This window comes from Gopherus flavomarginatus, chromosome 5 (genome assembly GCF_025201925.1).
Source record: "Gopherus flavomarginatus isolate rGopFla2 chromosome 5, rGopFla2.mat.asm, whole genome shotgun sequence".
Lineage (NCBI taxonomy): Eukaryota > Metazoa > Chordata > Testudines > Testudinidae > Gopherus > Gopherus flavomarginatus.
Window position 1 is genome coordinate 113,447,910 of NC_066621.1, and position 26,882 is coordinate 113,474,791.

Sequence of the window (26,882 nt, forward strand, 5' to 3'; positions counted from 1 at the left end):
AATAAAGAGGCTACTGCACCACCAGCCTTAATCTTTGCTCCTACAATCAAATATAATGAACTAAGAACAGACTAAAACCATATAATGACCACCAAATGCTGTTCCTGAAACTAGCTAAGAGCACACAGCTCACACAGAAAGATGTTCTCATAGGTGCTTTGTATTATTTGACCTGCTTTAAGTACTGCATATTAGTCTAGTGGCTCTGGGGAAGAGTTTTCAGAGGATCTGTGTTGGAAGCACTACAAGGGACTAAGGCTAGAGATCTAAGAATTTACACCAAATTTAGTAAGGATGAAAACAAAAATCACACATCACACCAACCCTTCCCAAACCCTCTAATTTATCTGATAACAGACTAAGCCACTCGCACTGATTTGAATAACCAGAGTCCAATCTCTGCAGCAGAATGAATAATATAAAGAAGGTGGTAAGAATAATTTTATTGTATTATTAAATAGCATGTCTTCTCTTTAACCATTACAAATTTGTAGATACTACATGAATGACAATACATAAATTATATTTCTATTGTTGCCTTATGATATATTTACACATGCAGTTAGTACCAATGCCATGCTACATTTCATTATAACAGAATATGCCCAACTCAAAACAAATGTGAGCATTTCATCGCCTGTAGGAAAATATCTCTGGGTGGGTGGAATGTGTACTAATCTACACCTATATGGTTAGAAAAAAAGCCACCATTTCAGGTCAGACTCCTGGAGCATGTTCCCTTTTCTTCAAAAGTACACATCACTGTAGCAATGAATTTACATCAGAAAAGTGCTTTTATGTAAGAAAGAGTAATATAGATCTAGATCCAGCAGCCTGATGATAAAGGCCACAGCTTCAGAATAGACTAGAGTTTACTATTGATACCACTTAGAAAGCAAACATTATAAAAATATTTGGAAGCCAAGCATAAATAGAATTTCAGCACAGTGATTTTTTTCTGGTATTTGGGCATAGGTTATGGCATCATCTGCACAGTTATGAAATGATACATTATATAGTGAAGGAGTTGGTGCTGCTAGCAAATTCTGTCATTTGAACTCTGAAATGCTAAAAGACCATTTATTTTAAGTATTTTATTCTTATAACAAATAATCTGTACATATCCTGTGCATTAACAATATCTGTGACATTTGAGCAGGACGTTACAAATGCATTTTCAATTTAAAATTGTACATTCATTTCAAATTGTACATATTTATTTCTTTCTGTTACAAAGAAAATTGCAATGGGGGCACAATAAATAAAATATAATAAGACAGCAGTCTCCAATTCCGTGTGTGGCTTGAGGTTAACAACAGGGTTAAAAGTGACTACTTTAGACATCATCATCCTGGAAGGTAAAAAGTGCAGAGAAGAAACTACACTGAAAATAATATGGCAGCCTGGAGTTTTATTAAAAAAAAATAACAAAAGCTAAAATATTAAATTACAAATAAAATTCCAGTGTCACTGTCTAAAATAAATGTACAGGAAAAGGCCGTGCTGGCTATGGGAGACACATATCAAGGACATTTTCCTTTAAAACTTAAAGCAGAGAGTCAGTGCACTAGGGGGTTGCTGATCACTGTTTATTAGGAAGCTGCAGGTTTCTCAATGTTCAGGACTTGTTAGCTGAGCCAGAGGAGCGGCGAAGTTTCATGGACATTCGGCTCTTGCTAGTCCGAGGAGACATTGGAGAGGCTAAATCGGTCCCATCCACCTGCATTGCTGCTGGAGTTTCGCCTGGCTGGGTCTCTGGGCAAGAGCCTGCAGAGGACACCAAGCTTGTTAGTACAGTCTTCCTCACTCACAGCAAGGAAATCTACAGACAGGGAACAGATGGGAACTGGAGCTACGCCATCAGTGCGCAGCATATACTAACCCTTTACCAACTGTGGGAGACTTCACTGAACATGAAAGTAGCAACAGAACAAATTAACCCCTAGAGAAAAAACTATGCCAAAAACTCTCCCTAGGCTACAAGGTTCTGTAAACCTCAGTCTCTGCAATGAGACAGGACTGAAATGGGCAACACCATTCCCCTTGTCAGGAGGGCAAACAGGACAGCTTTCTTCAAGGATGGAGAGTTATTATTCACACAATAACCAGAGAGAAAGCAAATTCACTTGGCAGTCAGAATGTGAAGGATTAACAGCTTGGTGACTATGCAGTGAATTCTAGAAAAGAAACTGAAAAGGCAGAACTGGGAGAAGGGGGATCACTGAGGGGCACCCATTGGTAGGACCTAATCTTTAGTAAAAAGCACCAGAAGACAAATTCCTCCAGACGCACAAGGCAGAAGCTTGAACAGATCTTACTAACTGGATGTGCTACATGTTTTATTTTCTTTGTAAAAGGAACAAGATGAATTTCAGATTACAAAAGGCAACTCATTACCTAAGCATCCTCAGTGGGCTCAGAGACTTTTCTCGAGAGCACATTATGAAAACCATGCCACCCAACTCTTCCGTCCTCAACATCCTTTCCCACAAAAAGGTGCCAAAGAAAAAGTAACAAATGCGGGATCAAAGTTGCGTTCTCTCTGATTATTTCTGTGTGCAGAGATTTATAACTGTGTTCATCAGTCCCTCTTAAGCATCTACAATGAACAGAATTGAGTGAATTTTCTTCCTTGAATAGTTTATAAGCCAAAAAAATGCAGTTTCAGGTCAGCTGAAGCTATCAATGATGTGTTGAATTTGCCAAATAGTTTTGACCAAACTGAAGAACTCGAAATGTCAAAACTTGAAATATTTTGTTTTGATTTCAGGAGTTTTCAGGTAAACAAAGTAACAGATTAACAAAACACGTGGAGGAATGGGGAAGAGGATGTCTCTTATAACATTTAGCCCAGTGGTTCTCAACCTGTTCATAATTGTGGGATGTTACGTGGGCCGTAGGTTGAGAGCCACAGCACGCCCCTCCCAACACCTCCACCCCCACAGTCCCTATGCCCAGCGCCCCCATGTCCAGAGACTCCTCCAAGACAGCAGGGCCAGAGGCTGAGCGCTGGGCATGGGAGCGGACAGCTGGGACCCAGACCCGCTGCACGGGGCCGGGCAGCCAGATCGGAGACCCTACTGTGTGGGAGTGCACAGCCAGACCTGGACCCTGCCATGGGGGGCCAGGCAGCTGGGACCTGAGTTCTACCATGTCTGGCAGCGCTGACTGCCCGCACCAGACCAGGAGCGGAATGCCGAGCATGGACTGGCAGCCAGGACCTGAGGCACTGGGCCCGGAGCAGAGCCCCACCTAAAACCTGGGGGTGCTGCAGCACCCCTGCAAACCCCTAGTTCCAGCACCCAACCCCCTCACTGCCAGGAGTCTCCCCAACCCACCCAAAGACCCACTCTCCCCCCATGCCCCAGCAGCACTCACCAGCCTCCTGCTGGTAGGAATGCTCCTGCAGGCTGCCTTATGCTCTCTCCCCTCAGCCAGCCCCGCCCCCTGCCAGACCAGAGCAGCACATTTTCAATTTTTTTTAAGTAAACAGCCGAACCATAGCTGTGTGCTAATTGGGCTGTATGCAGCCTATAGGTTGAGAACCGCTGCTTTAGCCAGTGCTTAGAATACTTTCCTGACATGCGGGAAACCCAGGTTCAAATCCCTTCACTTCATCAGCGGAATTGAACTTCGCAGGTGATTGTCCTAGCCACTGGGCTATAGGATATTCTGGTGTGGGGCTCTCTCAATCTGTCGTGTTAAAGCTGTTCTACTTTTTTTTAAAAAAATAAATATTTACGTAGTATCTGCAGCAGGAACCTGAACTGGCGTCTCCTATATTCTAGGTTTAACCAACAATCTGGCTTATCAAGTCACCCTCACTCTCTTTCCCTGGCCCAATGACTATGGATTGCTCCTATGAATGACAACCAACAGGCCAACAGACTCTATAGCAGAGGTCCCCAAACATTTTACCTTGTGCCTCCCCTTACAATGCTGCGACTCCACAAGGGGGGGATGTGGATAGAGATAAAGGGGCTGACACTGGGGGCAGGGGTGGGAGCAGAGCCTGGGCTCGAGCTGTGGTGGGGTGGCCCTCCCTTCCTGTCCCCTGTGGGGCCTGGCCTGGGCCCTAGTCATGCCCCCAAACATTCCTCCCTGCCCCCAAGGGACATGCCCTAGAGTTTGGGGACCTCTGCTCGATAGCTTGGTAGTTAGGGGACTCGCCTAGGATGTGGGAGATGACTGAAGTGTAAGTCCCCAGTCCAGTGACTATTTATAATAAATGGAACAGCTTCAGCAGAACAGATTGAGAAAGATCCACAGCACAATATCCCATAGCCCAGAGATTAGGATACTCTCCTGCACTGTGGAGATGCTGAAGTTCAAATGCCTCTTCTACACTAGGCAGAGGGGAGAATTGAACCTGGGTCTCCCACATCCCATGTGCGTACCCTAACCACTGAACTAAGAGTTATAAAAGAGCGCTTTCCTTCCCCCCACTCATCCCCTGAATTTTGTGAATCTATGCCTTTGCTTCTGTGAAAATGTCTGAAATCAAAAAAATTGGGGTTGAAATTAAACATTTAGTTTTTGATACAATTCATTTTCCCCCAGTTTTTATGATTACAAAACAAAAAACAAAACAATGCCTCCCAACAACCCAAGGAATTCTATTTTCACTTCGACTCAAAACAATTTTTTCCTGAACTTTTAGAATTGCCAGCAAACCACAAACTCCATTATTCACCCAACTCTGACAGACAGACTTAACTAATTATAATGAACTCGTAGCACAGCCTGGCAGATTGATTTAGCTCATTACCAGAATCCTTACTGATAATTCTGGCCTGTAGAAATTCTGGGTGAAATCCTGATCCCACTCAAATCAAAGGTTAAACTGGAGTAGGCTTCGATGGAACTAGAATTCCAACCTGTATTTTTCCCGTTCCCTGGCCTCTTCTCTACAATATAGATGTAACAATCAAAACTGAGGCTACCACTCCTCAACGTAAGCTCAGTGCATAGAGGGGATCACTTTATTCCACATATAAATCTCCCAATATAATTTATTTTGATGATGCCCTAAAGTGGTCAGTGAAATCACATACTCAGGTCAGAAGTATGTACCTAAAACATATTGCCATAAACCAACCGATTTAATAACTCAGATGTTTTACTTGTCTGATCCATCATCTGCCTACTCCAGAGAAACCACAGTACTTCCCATGTTGTTCAAACTGACATGACACACCCAAGTGAGGGGGAGGAAAAGGCACTGTGTTATTTGTTCCCCAGCTGGTGACAGTAATTCTGTTCATGAACTAGGTACTGCATTGCCAAACAATCTGGAATGGTACGATAGTGCCTAACTCACTATGCCTTATAAAAAATGCAAGTGGGGAAACACACACCCACTTCGTTTTTTGAAATTCTACCTTCCTCTTATTTTAGAACTAATTTAAGCATTTCAAATCATGGGAATTAGAGAACAGAAAATCATGGATGTCATTCACAGCTAGTGTGAAAGACCTTCCATTTCAAGCCTTTGCCCTTTACCTTGATGTGGCCAGTGCTTTCTAGTGGAGGTTTTAGAAGGAGAAGAAATATCACAGCATTTCTTTCTTTGTTGAGAATGAAGAAGTGATGAAGGAAGGAGTGGACACAAGTGGGGGAGGGGGAAGAAAAGATAAAAGTAACAGGTGTGAGACACTAGACATGAACCGCAAAGGTTGAAGGGCATTAACGGATGAGCACAGATGATAGAATAGATAGAATTTCATTATGTAACTGCTGTTCATGCTACAGGTTAAAGAGAATGACAGGTTAGTAGGCATAATGAAGCAATAGCTCTGAAATCAGGAGTTATACTTACCGACTAAGAGTTATAAGGAAGAAAGAAAGAAAAAGAGAAAAAAAGAATTCTATAAAATCACCTAGATCCAGCAGTCTTATTTAGTACAAATGCAACACATGCCAATCACTCTATCTTAAACTCTTTTAAAAAGTTTGTGAAAACAGTTCAATACTGCCTTAAAAAACCTAAAAGGAAAAATAAAAACAGAAGTCTTGATACTTGGCTTCTGTTCACCATCACTGTTTCACATTTAATATGCTCAGCATTACACCTAGCATAAAAAAGGAATCAGCTGAAAAGATGAAATAGGGAAAAATATCAGTGTAACATTTGAGCTATATTGTGTAAGTCAAAGGATAAATCAGAACATTGTGTTTTATCTATAGTGTCAAGAGAATTCTAACATTCACCAACATTCAAAAGAAAAACCACCAATTACACCAGATAAAGAAATATTTCAAAAATAATGTACAATTTTGATTGAAGTATTACTTCAGTGTTGCATAATATTTTGTTTACAATTACTGAAGACAGACATTAGAAAATGTAAGTTTATGTATAATCTAAAAACTTTAAAATGCGGGTAACAGACTTGGGTTTACTGAAGAAGAGATGTTATATAAGGCGTGTTCTACATCTGAACATATAAAACTAGAAGAGAGAACAATAATGGCAGTTTATGAGATTTAATTCTGATAACAATGGATGGATTAAAATAACAAATTTACTGGCAATGTGTTCCAGACGTCATAGCTATCAATTTGCAAGCTTAAATTCCCCTTCAGAGTTTTAAATCTTTAATGTAAATATTATTTTGGCCATCTTTATATATTTATTCAAATTATAGCAAGTCTAAACAAAAATAAAGAACCTAGTTGACAGATGAAATAGAAGCAGAAAATGCTATTACGAAGAGATGATTTAGTAACAATTATGTCAAATAATTTGAAAGATTTACCAAAGGGTCATCCCCATTTTTTTAGAGGAATGATGCTTGACCATGTTAGACTAAAGTAGTATGATGGGCTAGGTGGTTAGGATATTCAGTGATCATAATAAAGCTTCAAAATCTATTCACAGCCAATTGTGCTTATTTTAGTGGTGAAGAGAATGGGAAAGTTGGAAACCAAAATTTTCATGGTTATATTTTCATTTTTTTAAAGACAAATTTAAAAGCTATTTTGGTTAGTTAGTTAAGAAAAGAAGCTTATTTTTACAACTGCTAAATATATTTAGATGTAAGAAATGGGGAAATATAGTTATACTTTCACCTTTGTATGAACTGAAAATGACTGAAGTGGTGTATCCAAGAGCTACTGATCTACAATATTTGACCTCATGAATTCCTATAGAATCCAGGTGCATTCAACTCATTTCACTGGTCAATTCTGACTCTCCAAAATTTTAAAACATTAAAAATAACCACTATTTTAAAATTCTGTTTTCCCAAGAAACTATAGGCAAGACATATTGCACCACCTGTTATCCAACACTTCCCATGATAAGAACCTGTATTTAGTTGTTTATCACTTGAAAACCATTTGGCCTGTAATTTTTCCATGCTGGGGGTCTGCCTTTGACTGAATTTTTCTTCAAAGTTTAAGCCAAAACAGTCCAGTCATTTCTGAGATGATGGCTAGGAAGAAATATATTTTGCCCACGTTAAACTCCAGTGATCTTTTGAGAAATTCCAGTACTCCTATGCTTTGGATCAGCACTTGAAATTTAGTAGGGTGGTGGTGGTGGTGAGTCATTGTTGCAGGGATGTACTTTTTGCTCCCCATGAAAATCTGCCCAAGTTTTAAGTCTTTGAAAAATCAGTTTGCACATACTCAGTAGAGACTTCCTAAGGCTTTGGAGCTAAATTCCCTGAAAATTTTATCTGCGCTGAACATGTTTCAGACCCAGGCTGAAAGGGTAAAGCTGGATTTTCCCTACAGTTGCAGTTCTGGAATGTTGTGGCCTGGGCTGGGGACAAGCAGTGGAACTGACAACAGGGAGCCTGTATCTCCTGTGCTATCAATGCCTCCCCTGCTGGACCCACCCACAAAGAGGATGACAACCTGCTACTGCTATCAATTACTCCATTAGCTCAAGTGGCAGAGGTCTGTATGGTGGATCTAAAGGTTCCAGTACTGCTGATGAACTATATAGGTATCCATATGATGCCACATGATGAAGTTTTTGTTTTTTCAGTTTGCTTTTTTAAAAACTTAGGAAATTATACACACAAAAACTATGTTAAAATAACACTATTAAAGTTGCAAAGCACTCAAAAGTTAGGAAATGCTAAGGATGCCCATGCAATCTTAATTCTGTCCTCTTGTGCATATGTATTAAGACAGTCTTGAATTACATGATCACAAACTATTTTTTCCACTGGATTTGTGTCTCATTCAGTACACAGGATGAGCCTATCAGGTTGCCAGGATCCCTTGCAGCCCACCTGGTGGGCTCTGCAACTTCCAAGGAGGCCAGTTACTTTGGTTGGTTGGTTCCGGAGTGCCTGACTGAGCAGCTGGCCTGGAATTTTTTTGAAAATTCTGTTTCAGTTCTTAAATTTTTTCCCCCAAAATTCTCTTTTCTAGGGAAGATTTTGCATTTCCGGTCTTTTGCTCAGATTTGGAATGAAAAAGATCAAAGATTAAAATTTTTCTGAGGATGGAAACTCCAGTCACACACAGCTGTAATTATGATCCTTGCAAGTACCTTGACCTAAAGCAGGGATAGGCAGGGGAATTCCTGAGTTCTCTCCCCAGCCTTAATAATGAACCTTTGCAGTTCTACTATACCTTTGCTCCTGAATTTCAAACATCACAATCCGTTGTAATTTACAATCCCCTCCCACAGAGAGGTGAGCATCTTTATTACCATTTATAAGTGGAAAATAGAGGGGAAGAGAGAGAGAGAGATTAAGTTACATTGAATTAATGGAAGAACTGAGATTAAAACTCAGTCCAGTCCCTCCATCCTAATCCTTGGTCCCATAAGTATAATAATAAATCTCATGGCCTTCTGTCCAAGGTGGACAAGTCACAACCTCGATATTCACCAGTTCCCTTACACGTAAATTGGGATACACACCTACTGCACAGAGGGCTGGAAGAACATGAATAATGTTTTGAAACATTCAGTCACTAAACTATTCTCTATGGGATCAAAAGGCTCCTGGCTGTTCAGGGATGGGCTAAATGGTCATAGGATCCAGACTGATCTCATGACACAATACTGTAACCAAATGAATTGTGCTAGAGGAACCCTTTGTTTATAGGAATCAGCATAATTACCTACTATGGTACGTGGCAATGGACTGAAAAACAGGAAAAAGGGAAAAAACTCTTCAGCAACAAGCTAAAGATCTGAGCCTCACATTGTCAATAAGCCCTTCCACATCCATGATTTTAACATTGACAAGTATCCTGGCTTGCTCTGCATCAGAGAAACCTGTCTTACTCTAGGGATCAGTATTAGCTCACCTAAGGTTATTGTTACTACCTCCCAGGTTATTGTATTCAAAGACTCAGATACAGGCAGGACAAATATGAAGGCAAAATAGCCATTCTATTCTGTTTGTGTCAAACACAGGAAAAGATCACTTAAAACAAAATTATTTTAGTGTGTCCACCTATTCTGCAAGTCCAGCACCTATAAGCTAAACAAGCTATTTCTTCTATAGGCTGAGAGAGAGAGAGATTACTTCAATTTTTAAATACTTGGGAAGTGCTGAGATACTATGGTGATGGAGACCATAACATCAGCCACAGCTATCACCTTCTATGAAACAACTGACCATAATGAAGGTAACAGTTCTTTCTAAGGTCTGCATCTTCAGTAAAGTTACAGTGTGTTGAAGCACAATTTTATCATTCAACAGAGTTCAATTTGCCCTGTTTTTCAAATATGGACAAAACTTCAGCACATCAAAACTGACCAACAGGATGTCAGGGACAAATTTATTTACAGCAGTTAGTGATTTTTTCTTAGCTTCACGCTTTCTATAAGTTTAATCTTCTTTCCCCTAAAAGGTGAAATTGTATGCACTGCCTCCTTATAAAGTCTATCTTCATCAGTTGTACTAACATATGACTGGTCTTGCAGATCTTGGTTAGATTTAAAAAGACATTTGACATAAGATTATTAAAATAATAGAATTGGGGGCCTAGAACACTGAAAACCTAAAAATATTTTGCACCCCTCTTCATCCACCCCAACTTCTAGTCAAGAATGGCCATAAACTGTGGAATTAGTGAGCATTTTAAAAAATTGGATATTCTGATTATATATCCTGAGTTATCAAGCATATCAAATTTAACAAATATCCCATATGGTTAAGTAGAATTAAGCATGTCAATATATATTAAAATGAATATAAAAACTCTAAGAGAAATCTAATACAATAATATTTTAACCCAATTTCTAAAAAGACAACAGTTAGTGAGATAGGATGCATCCTTAAGGTTGTTGAGAAATTATATGTAAAAACGGTTCAACCTATGGGACCAATTCTCCACTCCATTATTATGGTTTTAACCCTAATATATCTCCATTGACTTTAATGATGTGTAAATGGCATAACATAGTGTAGGCCTTATATTTGTATCAGTGCTTTTTACAGAATCCTTTTGGGAAAGCATTTTGAAATCCAGGTTTGGGATTTGAATTTTTACCTGGAACAGTGAGATTTACTTCTGTCAGACAAGAAGAGGGTTCAGTAAATTTGTTAATTTACTTGGAATAAAGAGGAGAAAATCTGAATTTAGTTTTAGCCATCTGCCCTCAAATTGGTACCTGGTTATTTTCCAGATTTCAAAACCAATTGATTTTAAAAAGTGATTTTTTCATTGTTTCTCTTATAATTTACAGATTACTTGGCACATGTGAAGCTAGCAGAAATAAGTAACTGCTGTGTAGGATGCACTCATTTTCATTCAATGACCACTATTATTTAGACAATGATTGCATAATCTATTCAATTTTTTAATAAAAGAACCAAGTACTCAGGGCTCTTTGATCACAGATGGCAATAGTGCTTTATCATATTTGTATTAACATAGTTTTATCAATGTAAATATGTAATATTTATAAAAAAGACACTTGTTTAATACAAGTTATTTGCAGAAATAAAACTGTGTTTAACTTTTTTTAAAAAATGAAGTCTATAATAGATATAGTACACACATGGTTTATACACTCATATGCAAAAATAATTATAATATTCCCATTGAGATTGCCATGGAAGAATAGTTCATTTGGTAGAAATGTTTAACCTAAAATAAAGTTTTAAAAGTATTTGTTCAAACTGAAGTTAGAGAAAATCAAGTAAAATTATTTTAAAAGGAACACAGGAATTGCCATTCCAAAAAAGACTATTGGTCTAACTAAGTGTTTGATAAATCGATGCTTCAGAGGAAGGTGGTTATACTCCACTTCCCCCTAAAAATGCACCAGACAAATTATGGATACTATACTCGCTAGTGCAGGGGGATACCTGAAAGTGAATAGATAAAATTAAAGAAAATGCTTGAGTAAGTACCGAGAGAGAGGAGCTCAGGCAAGCCTACTACAAGACAAAGGAGGGAAACGGTCACTCTGGGTCAGAGGTTTGTTACAGGAGTGGGTGGGTGAGATTCTGTGGCCTGCATTGTGCAGGAGGTCAGGCTAGATGATCATAATGGTCCCTTCTGACCTTAAAGTCTATGAGTCTATGAGAGAGAAGACAACTCTAACTATGGTCTGATCTACACTAGGGGGCGGGGTCGATGTAAGATATGCAACTTCAGCTACGTGAATAGCGTAGCTGAAGTCAAAGTATCTTATTTCGACTTACCTCCCGTCCTCACGGCGCAGGATCGATGGCCACGGCTCCCCCTGTCGACTCCGCTACTGCTGCTCGCACTGGTGGAGTTCCGGAGTCGACAGAAGCGCGTTCGGGGATCGATATACCGTGTCTAGATGAGACACAATATATCGATCCCCGATAAACTGATCACTACCCACCAATCCAGCGGGTAGTGTAAACATACCCTATGTGGAAAAACTACTGAATACCATTAGGGAACAGGAAGCACAGGGTACTTTTCTTTAAGCAAACACTAGTAACGTAAATATAAATGTTATTTCTAAATTTCTTACGAATCCTGTTTTGAATCTCAAATAGGTCAATATCCTGTAGCAATCAAGTCTGCTGGTTGATTAAGAGATGTGTAAAAAACATGTCACTTTAACATATTTCTTGTATTTAGCTTATTTGTTCAGTTTAACATTTATTGTCTTTAAATTTAGCTTCCCCTACTTATTGTTATCTTTTCAAACATTGTAATCTCAGTGTTTTTAAGCTTTTCCAGTATTTTTAAGATGTCCTTAATCTTTTCTGGACCAACGTAGCATGTGCTTTAGAATTTATTTCTGTAGATCTTAGACATTTTTGCAATCAGAAAACCAAATATAAAGAAGTACCGATTTACCAATTCTAATCTCATTTGATTTCTATCTATTGTTTTAAGTAGAAAACTGAACTGATTTTACTCGACTGCAAATGTGTGAATCATGGCTTTTCAAATGGTGGCATTTTGATTTACTTTGCATTAAAATTACCCAAATTTTTCAACAACAAAATTTCAAGTGTTATGAATTCTTCGTCTTCTCCTCTCCTACAGCACCATTATGGATTATCTACCAACATCAATTCAAGACAGTACAGGGTACAAAACACACCACTGCCATCCAGTACTACTTGTTCATGCTGAGAAACAAAAGGTCAACACAATAAAGTGTTACTAGTTCAACAACTGTGTCTACAATTAGTTATTCTAATCCCATAACCACGGTTAGTGTTTCATGCAGACCTGGGATTAGTAAAAGACAAAAACTTGAAGAAAAGGTAGTGGAAATTTCTCAATCAACGTGAAATTCTTTTTAGAGTGAACAAAGGTAACAAGGAAAGTTTGCATACAACTTGGTTAAAAGCTTAGTGCCTTAATAAAGTAATAAAAACAAAGGGTTTTTTTGGACATTTTGTCTTACCTTCAGATAAACAGAACTGATATTTAATGATCTAAAAAGAGGGGAAATAAAATAAATGAAATAATCATAAGGAGTCACGAAATCATCATCAGAACAGGAAGGCCTTGAGTTACTCATTTTCTTACTGATTATTATTTTTTATTAGTAACTGAAAATGCAGTATCTTCTTATAAAACAGACTTCTAAAGATAAAGTTACTGTGAAGAAAAAAAATGGTTCTTAATATTTTGAAAATATAAAGTTGGTGAATACAAAATTTTCTTGGCATTTTAATTTGACCTTTCACATTACAGCAAGATAGCACCCTAAAGCTGTCTTAGAGAAGGTCTAGGAACAACACTTAAGGATTCATCAGCCCGCAGCCTAGATTAAATGTCACATGTACCTAGATTTTTATGAGATTTAGTATGAGCATGTGATAAACATTCACTGTAAAAATATAGAACTTGATTGCTCTACTAAAATATTTTGCCAAATCATAGTGTCAGGCAACAAACTAAGGAATTAAAGGCAACTCTCCTGTGGTTATAAACTACAGTTGCTCAAATATGAAAACATGAAATCACTTTGTACATTTTCAGATTAATGATCAGTCTTCATAATACATAAAAGTTTGGCATTTACAGATTTTATAAGTAAGGATACTGCATTTTAAGTGTCATCAAACACTATGGAAAGACAATTTCTTTATTGCATTTCTTACCTGAATCAGAGGGCAAATGGTGATAGGGTGCTGGACAGAAAACCTGAGCAGCAAAGTCCTCAAAAGTTGTGGGCTCCAGATGGTGTTGAACAATTGTTTGCAGATATCGAGCTCTCTCTTCATAGCTGATTTACCCAAGAGTTAAGGATCAACTTAAAGTCACATCACACATTTGCTAAACACTAAAGCCTACTCAGTAATTCAGCTATGTTATTCCCTTTAGCAAATTTATTCATGTATGTGCATATTATACATTTCAATGACCATTTGCAGTTTACTAACACTGAAAATATGGCATTTTTGGATTAATTTAAATTATTCTCAAATCTTTACAGAACATTATTTTAGTTAGCCGATAAAATGATAGTTTAATAGTGCGGCATACAGTACAAAAATTTTTAATTAGAGATGGGTCTGAACCTAAACTCTGGATCTGAACTCCTTCTTAACATTGGGATAGGTTATATTCTGACACGTACCTCATGGCTCAGGCTATTTTGATTATAATACTGTTCGACAACTGAATGAAGCTAAAGCAAAACATCTTTGAATAAGGCTACATGTTGCCTTTGGTCAATTTTACTTTCTTTTCTTACGCTCCTCAAAATTGTTTCAATCAACCTAAGGTTACAGATTATTTTCTAAAGCAGCAGACTGACTTGGTTATAATACTGTTTAAAATTAGGTTTTAAAAAATGCTGTAGTGGTAATTTGTAGGGGCATATTGTGAAAAATAACTATCATTAAACAACAAACTAGATTCTACCTCTCAAAAAAATTCTATATATTTTCAATGAAAAATAACTGTTTCCATAATCCCTAAACAAATTCATGCAGTTAAGACAAATACATAGCTTAAAACGTGTATCAGAAAAAAATACCTAGTCAATTATGCCATTAAAAAAAGCAGACATATTTGTAAAGAATCTGCAGGACCCCTAAATACTGGCTAACAGAGTGTCAGAGGGCACTGACAGCAAAATACCGTACTTCCTTTTCACCACATTCTCCCTCTCTGATATTATTGACTGGAGACCAGCATCATGAAGTGTTGTTGCTTTTGAAGAACCCTCTCCAGGCTTCTTGTTCCAGCAGGCCTGATTGTGCTGTTAGCACAGAGAGAGCGAGAAAAAAAAAGAATATTTCTGCTGTTCATGAAAGCAACTATGGAAATGGCTGTCAAAATGTAGAGCAGCAGGCAGCAACATACAATTATCAAGAAAAACTACCATGCTGACTTCATGTCGTATAGTTCCTGAACTGAGAAATCAGTTAACCTTTTCTTCCACAACTTTAAAGTTGTCCAGCTGGACTCAGTGTGTTGAGTTAGGCAGGCCATATTTAAATATCTTACATAAACATAAAAGAAAAAAAATACTCCTACAGTATCTCTCCTTAACATGTGCATTTTTAACCAATGATTTACTCTTTGCAAGTATTAACATTTCTATTAACATATTTCTGTTTGCATATTTTAGTAAGAGGCAGCACAGAGTGAAGGAACAAATTGAGGGTTGGCAGTTTGGAAGTCCTGAGTTCTAAGCCTGGTTCTGCTGGTGACTTGCCATGTATTTTCAGGGAAGTTATTTTACTTTTTTTGGTCTCAGTTTTCCTTTCTGTAAAATGGGGATAATAGCTACCTAGCTCTCTCATTGGTGTGTTGTGAGAAGTAGGCAGAACTTGTAAAATGCTGTATATAAACACAAAATACTATTAAACAAAATTTGAGCCCTGAATGATGACTGAAGATAAAACGTTTTAGGTATTCTTCTGGCTTTCACGATTATATTTCAGCAATTAAAAGGGTTATGTAGTGATAATCCTTATATGTAAATATCACACAGGAAGCAATTACAACAAAGTATATTTGAGTAAATTACTCTAAGAAAAAAATGTGGCCAAAATCAATAAATACATTTTGTCTAAAATAGTTTTCCATCAAATAAAATGGGCTCCATAGTATTCTTTGCTTACACCACAACTTGAGTACATATAAATATTGAAATCAACTGTCTCTTTGGAATTTTTGAAATTCTTTCTGAATACTGAGATAGAAATCTTCTGAGGTTCAACTACCCCGAAAACATTATAATGGAAACACTAGGACAAGAAGAAATAAAAAACCCTCCATTATAAAGTTCTTAGGTTGGGGGACACACACAGTATTGAGCCTTAACACAGGAGACTAATATAGCACAGTTTTTAAGAGGCTGTATATAAGTGGTAGAGGATGAAACTGATGGTTGAAGTCTAAATAATACTACATATCTCACAACTTGTTGAAAAGCACTTTTTTTCATTGGGGGAGATTCACAGCTGCTGAATTTTCTGCAGTTAATAGAGTCCTTTGATTCACAGCAGTGCCCCTTGCACAAAAAATACTGGCCTTTGTGTATTACCAGAAGCTAATTTTCTATTTGGCTGAAAAGAGAAAAATGGGGTTATTGCTTCTCCCTCCTACAGAGCTTTTCATTATGCCTGATGCACTCAACTTCTAAGCTCTTCTGAGAAAAAAAAATAACTGAAGAGGCAAGAGGTAGAAAAATGAGCTTGTTAGCACATTAGAAGTGAAGTATCTTGGTGGGCCCTAGAAATTCCCAGTGGTGTGTTAACTTATCACTCTATGCATGCTGGCACTGATAGTCTCCCAATTGATCACTCTCTTTTCGCACCAAAGGTGCTGCCAGGAAGCAAAGGCTGAAGGCCCACAGGAGAACAGGCTGCTATCAAAACAAGCTGTTTTTAAAAGTCTGCTTGAATGGATAAAATGTTTCATGGAAAACTAGGGTAGAGACACCTACCTGCTTTAAAAATGCTCTACTTTAAAAGAGGTCTCTAAATGAAACCTTTTAGTTTATCTTGCTACATCTGAAGCTTATACACAAATAAGGCAGAAATGAGACAAAATTAGTATTTTGAAAGTGACCAGGAAATTCCTAATCTGGATGCATACCTCCAAGTCTAAGGGGGGGGAAGAGGGGGAAGAGTCCTGGTACAGTTGCTGATTTAGTAGGGCAGTACTTGTTTTTATTACATTATCTCAATGCTGCAAGACTAATATAAACTTCACTTAGCATACCCAGCAAAATCATCCGGTTAGCAAAGTTGTTCATTTTATCAACATTTAATAGAATTTCTAATAACTGGCTGAAAACAGCATCCTGTGTCAAGCTCTTTTTAAAACATGAAAGCCAAGACCAGATAAATATACTGTTCCATATTGTATGGAGACAATGCTCAATTCTTTAAAACAAACAGCTTTCATATATTAAGAATCTAATAACTTTGAGTGTTTGGGTTTTATACAGACTAACATACTTGGCAGCATTTGGAAATTTATTAATTCACAACCCAAGAGTAATTTTATTTTTTAAACCTAAAAACAAGTTGATTGTCATGGTTGAAATGATCTAATTATAAATTGTGTATGGATGTGAATATCTGCAACAGCAGCTATAAGATACAGTAGTTAATTTCTACATCTATTCATAATAGGCTAGATATTTATCCTTTAAAATGCTGCTCTCTAGGGAAGAGATATTAGCACCTATAAATTGAATGGCACATATAACCTCAATGGCTAAAAATAATAGGCCAACTCAAGCTGAACTCTCATTATGAATGGATGTTGCCACTAGCATTGGCAGCATAGATAGAATGGGAGGATGCAAGGATGGACCAAAAAAGAGGAAGAATCTGGGAGAAGAAGCATCTACATACACAAGCAGACAAATTTAAATCTGGAACTACTGGTAACTAATTTTACTAGGAACAACATGCTAAATGGAATGAAAGACAATGGATTAAAAGGGAAGATTACTTATCAGACAGGCACTCTTTCAAGTGAAGATTCACAGGTCTACAGCAAAATCTACAGATTTTGCAGAAACTACTAAGCTGTATTTATTGCAGAAGTTATTCTTCAAAATTTTATTAATACAAGGAAGAAAACAGTAGCAGTACCCTTACACATTTTAAATGCCACCCCTCCTTAAATCATTGCAATTATTAACACTGGTATTCATTAACTAAATCATTTTACATATGTATTCATTACCTTTCAATTACATCTATTAATACTGTAAATATGTAAGCAGTTTTAGGATTACTGAGTTGCACAGGGGAACTACCACTGAACTCTTGGTTGTCACATTAAATATGAGTAGGTAATATGTCAGAAAAGCAACTTCTCATGTTTTCTCCTCCAAATCACTCTCCCTCCTCTATCACTGTTGACAATCTTAGTATCTTTATCTTCAACTTGGACTACTTATTAAGTCCTCATAAACAGGCTGCATTTAAATCTTGCAGATTCTTTCTGCATCACATCTCTAAGATACAGCCTTTCATATTCATCCACACAGCTAAAACTCTCATCACATTGTATATTGATTACTGCCTTTTCTCTGGCTTTGACAAATGCAATCTTACCCCATTCACATCCATTCAGAATGCTGCTGCAAGATCATTCTAGCCCATTGCTTTCAACTATGTCACCACTCTCTTTGCATCCCTCCACTGGCTCCCCATTTTCTATTGCATAATACACAAGCTGCTTGTCTTCATTTTTCTGGTCTTTCATGGCCTACCATCACCCTTTCTATAATCTCTTTTTCACTACCAAAATGTTGGCTCCCATCTCTGATTGCCCAACAATGTCAGCGTCCATCAGCCACTTGTCAAATTTTCCTGCAAGCACTTTTGTGCTTTTTCCCATACTGCTCCTCATGAGTGGGAGAAGCTCCCCGTAAACATCTGTAAAATTACTTAATTATTTTCCTTTAAATCTCTTTAAAACTTTTGCTGTGATGACTATCAAAATATTGATCACAGTTAGCCACTTGTGCACTAATACTATTGCCTATCATGCTGACCAATATTGCCTCAATGTTTCCTTAAACTAACCTGTGTCTGTCTCCATGTGTTGTCTTGTCTTATACTTCGATTGTAAGCTCTTGAGGCAAGGGCTGTCTTTTTGTTCTATGTTTGTACGGCACCTAGCACAATGGTGTCCTGGTCCATGACTGGGTTCCTAGGTGCTATGGTAATACAAATAAATTGTATCCTAGCTGTTTTGTGAATTTTGTTTTCTTCCTTTGTATTGTAACTAATTCCTCTACATCACCAAAATTCATCCTTTCTACCCTCTCTTTACTACTACTTAAACTTCTAACCATGGTGTTGTCATCTTTCAACTTGATTAGTACAATCCATCCTCTCTGGCCTCCCCATTCCTCACCTTTTTGCCTTTCACATTAACAAAATGCTGCTGCTAAAAACCTCATCTCCTGAACTTTTGATCATGAACTCCTCTTCCATAAACACCTTCGCTGACTTCCTCCCCCTTCCCCACTACATTAAACTCATCTCCTCAAATTCACTTTCATTTATTTAAATAACCTGAGCTCTGCCTATATCTTTTCTCAGTAACAGATTCCCAAAAACTTCTAGAAACAGGCCAGACTGCATTGCTGTAGCATATGAAGACAATTCACTATTTTTCTATACAGCCTTATTTTACAGATAAGAGAGTACTTGGATTTTATATCCCCACAATAAGCTGGGAAGACCTATGGTAAGTACTAGAGTTTGACTGAGGTAATAATATGCATCCTATTTTGTAGGTCAAATAAATATTAATTTCAAATTGAGAAAAAACAACATCTAGCTATGAATATTAACATTATATCTAACAATATTTCATTTGACAGCTCTATAATCTATTACATCGTTACCATAGTCTCAAAGTACTTGTAAGATATTGGAAGAAACAAAGAAAGAGAATAGTCTGATTGAGATGGTATTCCTAAACAACCTGTTATGGAGAACCAATTCCCATTTATGAAAGTTCATACTGAGGGAGGCAGCTGAGAGATATGTGGTCCACTAATTCAAATTGAAATGCTAACTCAAATAGTTGAAATTTATGAAGACATCTCCTTAAAGAGAGCATGTGAAACTACGTTAATATAAAGGTTCAAGAGAACTTACAGTGAACAAATTTAAATGGTACATTTTAATCACAAATGATAGTTAATCTATAGTATTTTTCTAAAGAACAAAAAAAGTGACCCATCATTTCAGAAACTTGACATCAATAAGATGTTTATGCTTAAGCCTATGCATTATCAGATGATTTTCTAGTCTTAGAAGTATTTTCAAATGTTCTCAAAGACCAATTTGAACTCCTGAAATATCCTAGGCTCACACAAAGGTTCCAAGATTTTGGCTCAACAGTGTTATATGATATTGGAGGAACAAAATATGCCCACAAGAGAGAAGATCCATGCTGACAGAAAAGTATCTCTGGGAAGACACCAAAAAGACGATCAGGTCTGAGAAACTGGCAGCAAAACTTTTTACACACCTTTCATAACATTCAACAGTTTCATAACAGCATGAGGAAGGAGGGGTGACATTCTCTGAAGATTCCCAAGTGGAGAAAAAGAGATGATGGGTTCTCCACCCACAGTTTTTCCATCACTGAGATGATCTTCAGTTAGGAAGAAAGGCACTTGCAATGTAACACTGCTTTGTATAGTTCTCTGAATTGATTCACAATCCTTTGTCATATGGAGTGGGAGCTCCAATCTGTACTGATTTTTAAGTCATGCCAATGGTTTAAACTGGGGTTTCTCAACCTATGGGTTGAGAGAGAAAATTTGGGTCACCAGAGTGTTTCAAAGGGTCACGTGGCAGCTCCTGTCCCATGGAGCTGCCTGGGCTTGCCTCCCTGCTCCAGGCACCGCAACCTCTCAGGACCCAGCGCTACTCTGGTTTAGCCCAGCCATCATGACGATGAGTCAGGGTACGCCAAATCTGAAAGAGTGGCAAATCCCATGAGCCAGGTCACAACTCCACTTACACAAATGAGAGTCAGGGGGCAGGGCCAAACTTGAGCAGCGCTGCAATCCCAGCGGTTGCAACGCTTGGAGTGGAGAGCAAAGCTCAGCCAGTCCCATAGCATAGGAGCTGTAGGAGCCACCACTGTGGGGTGAGTGCCGAGCAGAACCCAACCCCAACACAGGGGGCAGGATCTGACAGATACCACCCCAGGGCCTCCATCCCCAGATTATTTACTGGGTTGCGACAGGCCATAAATATTTACAAATGAGTCTTGCGCCCAAAAGGGTGAGAACCACTGGTTTAGACCATAAATGTACACAAAATCATGATCCTAACAAAGACAAATGGAAAGTTTTACTGGACTGGAAGATGAGTTGCTAAATGGAAGCATCTCTGTATAACTATCAATTTATCTAGACATTTATACTGCAACATCACTGTGTTGCATGAAAGTAGAACCTTTGAGCGCATATGAGCATATTGCCTCAGGAGAAAGAGGCTCTTTTAAGAGTAGCCTAAAATTACTCTCTGTGACCAAAACATAGCTAAGACGGCATTTTTAAGTAGCAAGAGAAACTCAAAATGTGGGCATTATGAATGATTATCAGAAATACAGGTACTACTGCCTCTCTGGATGCTGTGATTTGATTATAGATAGCATGGCTATGACTGAGACACATTTGCAGACTACTTTAGGGGCAAATGAACAAAGTTGCATTTCACCACTAACTGGAAAATGGGAATCCTCAACTTGCAAATACTTGCTGATAGAACGAATGGGCTATGACACTAGTAGGCCAAATGTCAGCTCACAGACTCATGGACTTTAAGGTCAGAAGGGACCAACTGACAACCTGATAGCTGGAGACCAGAGAGGGTCACCCGTATAATAGTTTTGCTCAAAACTGGTATTCATATTAAAGAAAAACATATTTAGTGTTTAGACTATGAAATGCTTGTATGGTGCTGCATGCATTAATATGACTTATAATATCTATATCTCATGTTATAAATATGTTTACTCTTTAACTGTAAAAGTGTTTGCTCTGAAACTATAAACTCCCATAGGACAGAAATATTACCAAGTGCGAAATGCTGGTTTGCCACAGGAGGTGTTGTCTCCTGCCAAACAAAAGGTCGATAGATACCAGACAAACCACTGTGGAACATCAGAGGACAAAATACTTTGTTGATAAGTTCTCTCCTACACACCCAGGAAGAGGAGACATTCAGGTGAACTCATCCCATCATCTTGAACTCTTGGGGAGGGGAAGGGAATAAAAATCCCTGGTAAGCAGAAACTGAATCTTATGGCTGTCTGAACTCTGAAGGGCCAGAAACTCTAAACCAGTGGTTCTCAACTTGCTGCCCAATCAGCACACAGCTGCAGCCCATGTGACAACCTCAGGGCCACATAGTAGTATACATATATTGTGTGGATTTGGCCCATATAACACAGATTGCTGCACATATGGCTCACAATGGTAAGCAGGTTGAGAACCACTGCTTTAAACTCCTCACCCTCCTAGGTCTGCCCCAAAAGACACTTTGAATAGACAGATCATTACAACTCTTAGGATTTAGATGGTAACTCATTTTTGTGTTTATATTTGCTTGCTTTAACTTGTAAGTAACTCTCATTCCTTTTTCCTAGTTAATAAACTTTTAGACAGTCAATTACAGGACTGGCTATAGGCATGGTCTTTGGTATAGGATCTAGAGTATCAGCTGATCTGGGGTAAATGACAGGTCTCTTGGTACTGGAAGCAATATGGATGTGGTATGATTTTTGGTGTAACTGATCATTTATCACTAAGTCCAGTTTGTCTGGGTGAGTGTCATAAACAGATGGTTAAGGGTTAATGTCTCTTTTACCTGTAAAGGGTTAAGACGCTCAGTGAACCTGGCTGACACCTGACCAGAGGACCAATAGGAGGACAAGATACTTTCAAATCTTGGTGGAGCGAAGTCTGTTTGTGCTTTTTGTTTTTGTTCATTGTTCGCTCTTGGGGCTAAGAGAGACCAGACGTACACCCAGGCTTTCCCAATCTTTCTGAATCAGTCTTTCATGTTTCAAAATTGTAAGTAATAGCCAGGCAAGGCGGATTAGTCTTATGTTTTTTTTCTTAACTCGTAAATGTGTCTTTTTGCTGGAAGGATTTTTTACCTCTGTTTGCTGTAACTTTGAATCTAAGGCTGGGGGGGGGGGGTCCCTCTAGTCTATCTGAATTGGAGTACCCTGTAAAGCATTTTCCATCCTGATTTTACAGAGATGACTTTTACTTTTTTTCCCCTTTCTTTAATTAAAAGCTTTCTTTTAAGAACCTGATTGATTTTTTCCTTGTTTTAAAATCCAAGGGACTGAGTCTGAAATCACCAGGGATTGGTGGGGGGAAAGGAGGGAGGATGGTTAATTCCTCCTTGTTTTAAGATCCAAGAGGTTTGGGTCTGGGTTCCCCAGGGAAGGTTTTGGGGGAACAGAAAGTGTGCCAGACGCTAAATTCTGGCTGGTGGCAGCATACCAGATTTAAGCTTAAAAGTGTTCATGCAGGTCCCCACTTTTTGTACCCTAAAGTTCAAAGTGGGGGGAAAAGACCTTGACAGTGAGAATCTAAGGGGACAATCTGTGACTCCATGATAAGACTGTTAAAGTAATCTAAGAATTCACGTGCCTTACTGGCTTGGTGAAATCTAATTACAGAACACACTACTAGTTTGGAGTGTCTGCCTTGTTTTTGACAGTCTGCCATGAGGTAGTAAGCCACTCCAGACAGTGTGACAGACATTTAGTATTTCTTTTAACTGCATAAAGTCAATTTCTATAAAGCATAGTTACAGTCAGAAGAGCAACTGTGCAAAATGGCACCTTCATCAACATATCTGCTCCTTATGAGTCTAGGCAGTCATATTTGCCTACTTTACTGATAGAAACAAGTTTACAGTATTGACAGTGTACAGTGAATATAATTAAACAACCTGATAAAACTGTTATTTGACATCAAAGGTCAAAGTAAAGAAAAAGATCACCTTGTTGGTTTATTGGCAGCATGTGTCAGGGATCAGAGTTTTGGCTTTTTGCTCCTTGGCCTGGCAGAGGCGGCAAGCACAGAGGCAGTTATTAAACAGAAGATATAATACAATTTGGGGCCCTTGAGAATGAGGTTGGTGACCGATATTTTTGGATCGATTCCTCCAAGTAAGTTGTGATTTTTTAAGGTCAAGGGGATTAAGGATGAGTCCATATGGAAACAGGACAAGACTACTGTAGTAGGTAAAGATTCCTATAGATGATGGTAGAAAAACATTGCCATAATAGAATTTGGCTCTTGAAGGAAGCCAAGACAAAATATTTGATAACAGATTTTTTCTGGAAATGAGAAATCTATTTCTGAAAGAGATGATTGGCCAGCGGCTATCAAAACAGCTGAAGTCACACTGAGTCATTGGAATTTGTGCTCTTCATTGGCTCTGAGAATTAAAGATGCAGGATGGACAGCTACTGATCCAGTGTTGGAAGCTCTACAACTAACACCATTTCATCTGTGGGTGGCTGACCAGTATCAACCAAACACACTGAGATGCGTAGGTAAAGGCCTTCTCTATTCTGAAAAGTGATTCTGTTGAAGAGGCGTTATGGTATTCCCTATTTGTTTTGCAAGGATTTCCAGATCTAATTTGTACAGTTTACAAATAAAGAAGTATTTTTCCCCTAACTGCCACTCATGCTAACTCAAATCAATCTGGCATCTGAAAGTCAAGCTACGTTCTTTTCTGCTTATCTTTACCAGTAATAAAAATGTGTATGCCAAATTCTGCACTGTGTATCTGTGTTTTCTGTGGGGCTGCACAGATGTACTGTAACTGAGTGGAGAATCTGTATCTACAACTGGAAGTTATTAACAACTCTGCTGATGCATAAAATAGAATCCAATTCATTCTCCCATTGCTATGTGCCAGCTCTGAAATGCTAACAGAAGTAAAAAGGTAATTCTGTCATTAAAGCAAGCACATAAGAAGTCAATCTATGGGGTAAGACCACCCTATTTTCAAATCGATCAATTATCAGAGTAGAAACTCACTTTCAAACAAGAATTCTTGTCTTGACCACACTGGACAGTGATGGTCAAAGGCTTAATCATTTTATAACTTTCTAGTGCTATGTTTCTTCCACATGAACTGAGCTTTCAGTATTAGGGACAATACCTTTGCCGTAACATGCAATAATTTCTTTCTTTACGTCATGTAACTCAGCCAGAGGTTAGGGGTCTATTACAGGAGGTGGTAGGTGAGGTCCTATGGCCTGCAATATGCAAGAAGTCAGACTAGATGATCAGATGGTCCCTTCTAGCCTTAAAGTCTATGAGAGCTGAGCAAAAACACACAGAAGATTTAATGTGGCTGATCGTCAATTTCTCTTATCCATATTTTATTTAAAATGCTACAAAATACATGTTATCAAAAAAATTTTTTTTAAAAAGAAATTATCATATTATATAAGCATCTGTCTTCATTAATCTAATTATCTCATGGTTTAATAAAACATTCACATGTAAAACAAAATTACCTAAGAATAAAAACTCTATAAAACAACTGAATATTAAACAGTATCACACTTTATCAGTAGTGAGCCTATCTGATACTAATAAATTAGCTTTGGCATAAATCTTCTATTAATAAAAGGCTACCAGAATCAAGAGATGCTCTCTGATGTAACCTCCAGGAAAATGTAAGTATGTCTCCTTGAGGATAAAGTAATATATGATAGCGCTCACATATGTGGTTAAATATCAGTTCCAATATTCCTAATTTTTTATGTTGGCTCATTGATTTTTTTTTTTAAGTAAAACATTTATGTTAATTATACCTTAGGAAAATGAAAAAGGAGAAAGCATCTGGGTTAGAGGAAGTAACAATGGATACACTAAAGTCATTGGAAAGGCATCAAGTATTTTACAAGTTTGTTCAATGATATTCTTAAGAAAAAAAAATGTTGGCGGAATGGCATAAAAGCTTTGGAGTGGCCATTTTTTTAAACAAAGGAAATATTACACTGTGCTAATTATTACCCAAGTAAGCTGATATCACATGCTATGAAAACATGGGAGATGATTATTGAAAAGTGTCTGCGTGGTGTAATTGAAATTTGGATGGGTCAACATGGATTTATGATGAGAAGGAGAATAACTGATGCCACATTTGTACTTAAATCCTTATGAAGAGATTCAAAGGAAAGAGACAGCAACTTGACATGGTCTTTGTGGATATGGAGAAGGTATGTGATCACATATCAATAGAATTAGTTTGGTGAAGTTTGTCTTATTCAGGATGTTATGATGGAGTGGCTACTGTAGTCAAAACTAACTGGAACTACAGTAGAGAATTTCCAGTAAACACTGGCCTACTCTAAGGGTAAGAGTTGAACCCCTTTTTGTTTGCAATTGTTATGGATGTAAGTAAATGAGAATATATGAAGGGAGCTATCTGGAAACATGCTGTTTGCTGATGTTTTAGTGATAGGTGCAGAAGATTGAGACCTTGCTAGTCAACGCTGAATAATAGCAACATAATTTTGAGCAGACTGGACAGAGTGAACGTTGGTACGACCAAGGCTATGATAACTGGGGGAGGTGAAGGGGGGAGGATTCATCATAAAGGATATCACAGGCAGATGGTGTAGAAGAGCAAAAGGACTTAAATACCTAGATCAATGGTGCCCTCCTGAATGATGCCTGGCATCATACTAAAGCTGCTTGATAGAAACAGCAGGAGCTGACCCCAGTTCTTCGTGATAAATGATGTCAAACAGTTAAAAGACAGAATGTTTAAAACTGTAATTCAACCATTCTAATGTATGGAACAAAGACTTGACCAGCCACTAGAGAAGAAACCAGTACACATACTACCACAAAAATGAAGATGTTGAGATGGTCAAATGGTTGGACAGTATGTGAGAGGAAATGAAATGAGGCTGTAAAGGGGTTTAATGAAGATAACTCCATTGAAGACAAGCTGAGGGAGGCTAGGCTATGTTGGTATGGGCATATTTAGTGGAGACCTGAGAGCTATATTGATAGGCTGGCTCTTGCAATAATCATGGATGGAAGATGACCAAGGGGGAGACCAAAGCCTCGGTACATGGACAGAACATCACCAGAACTCATAGCGATCAATCTGCATGACAGCCTGGCACACGAGCATGAATTTTGGAAGAAGGCTATGAAACTCACCACTCCAAAATAGGAAATTGTCAAGAAAGAAGAGGACACCTAATTGTTACTTTTTGTTCCAAAAAAGGAGTTCAATTTCTTTTCAATTACATTAAAAAGCCTTTATGAGACCTATAATATCACAAAATGCACATTTGCCACTGGCGGGGTGAGGGGTACTTATTTCCTTTAGCTATAGGAGGCTATGAGGTCACTACAAGGATAGTAAGCTAACAATGTAAAAGGCTGAAAATACTGCAAAACAAGCACAGTGTAAACAAAGTTATATACATTGGGCTTTTCC

General features: G+C 38.1%; 1 protein-coding gene across 3 annotated transcripts in view; it reads right to left on the bottom strand.

Moving 5' to 3' along the window:
* Positions 1 to 423: 423 nt before the first annotated feature.
* The window catches only part of RALGAPA1 (Ral GTPase activating protein catalytic subunit alpha 1), a 245,702-nt gene continuing 219,243 nt past the window's right edge, over positions 424 to 26,882 (bottom strand). For 2 of the 3 annotated variants that reach the window (XM_050954010.1, XM_050954011.1), the window contains 2 exons: positions 13,527 to 13,651; positions 424 to 1,767 (listed from right to left, as the gene is read on the bottom strand). In XM_050954010.1, coding sequence (XP_050809967.1) covers positions 1,619 to 1,767; positions 13,527 to 13,651 — 274 coding nt within the window. In that variant the 3' untranslated portion in view covers positions 424 to 1,618. Of the gene's footprint in view, positions 1,768 to 9,087; positions 9,091 to 13,526; positions 13,652 to 26,882 lie in introns of all 3 variants that reach the window. The other variant, XM_050954009.1, reaches the window with a different exon arrangement.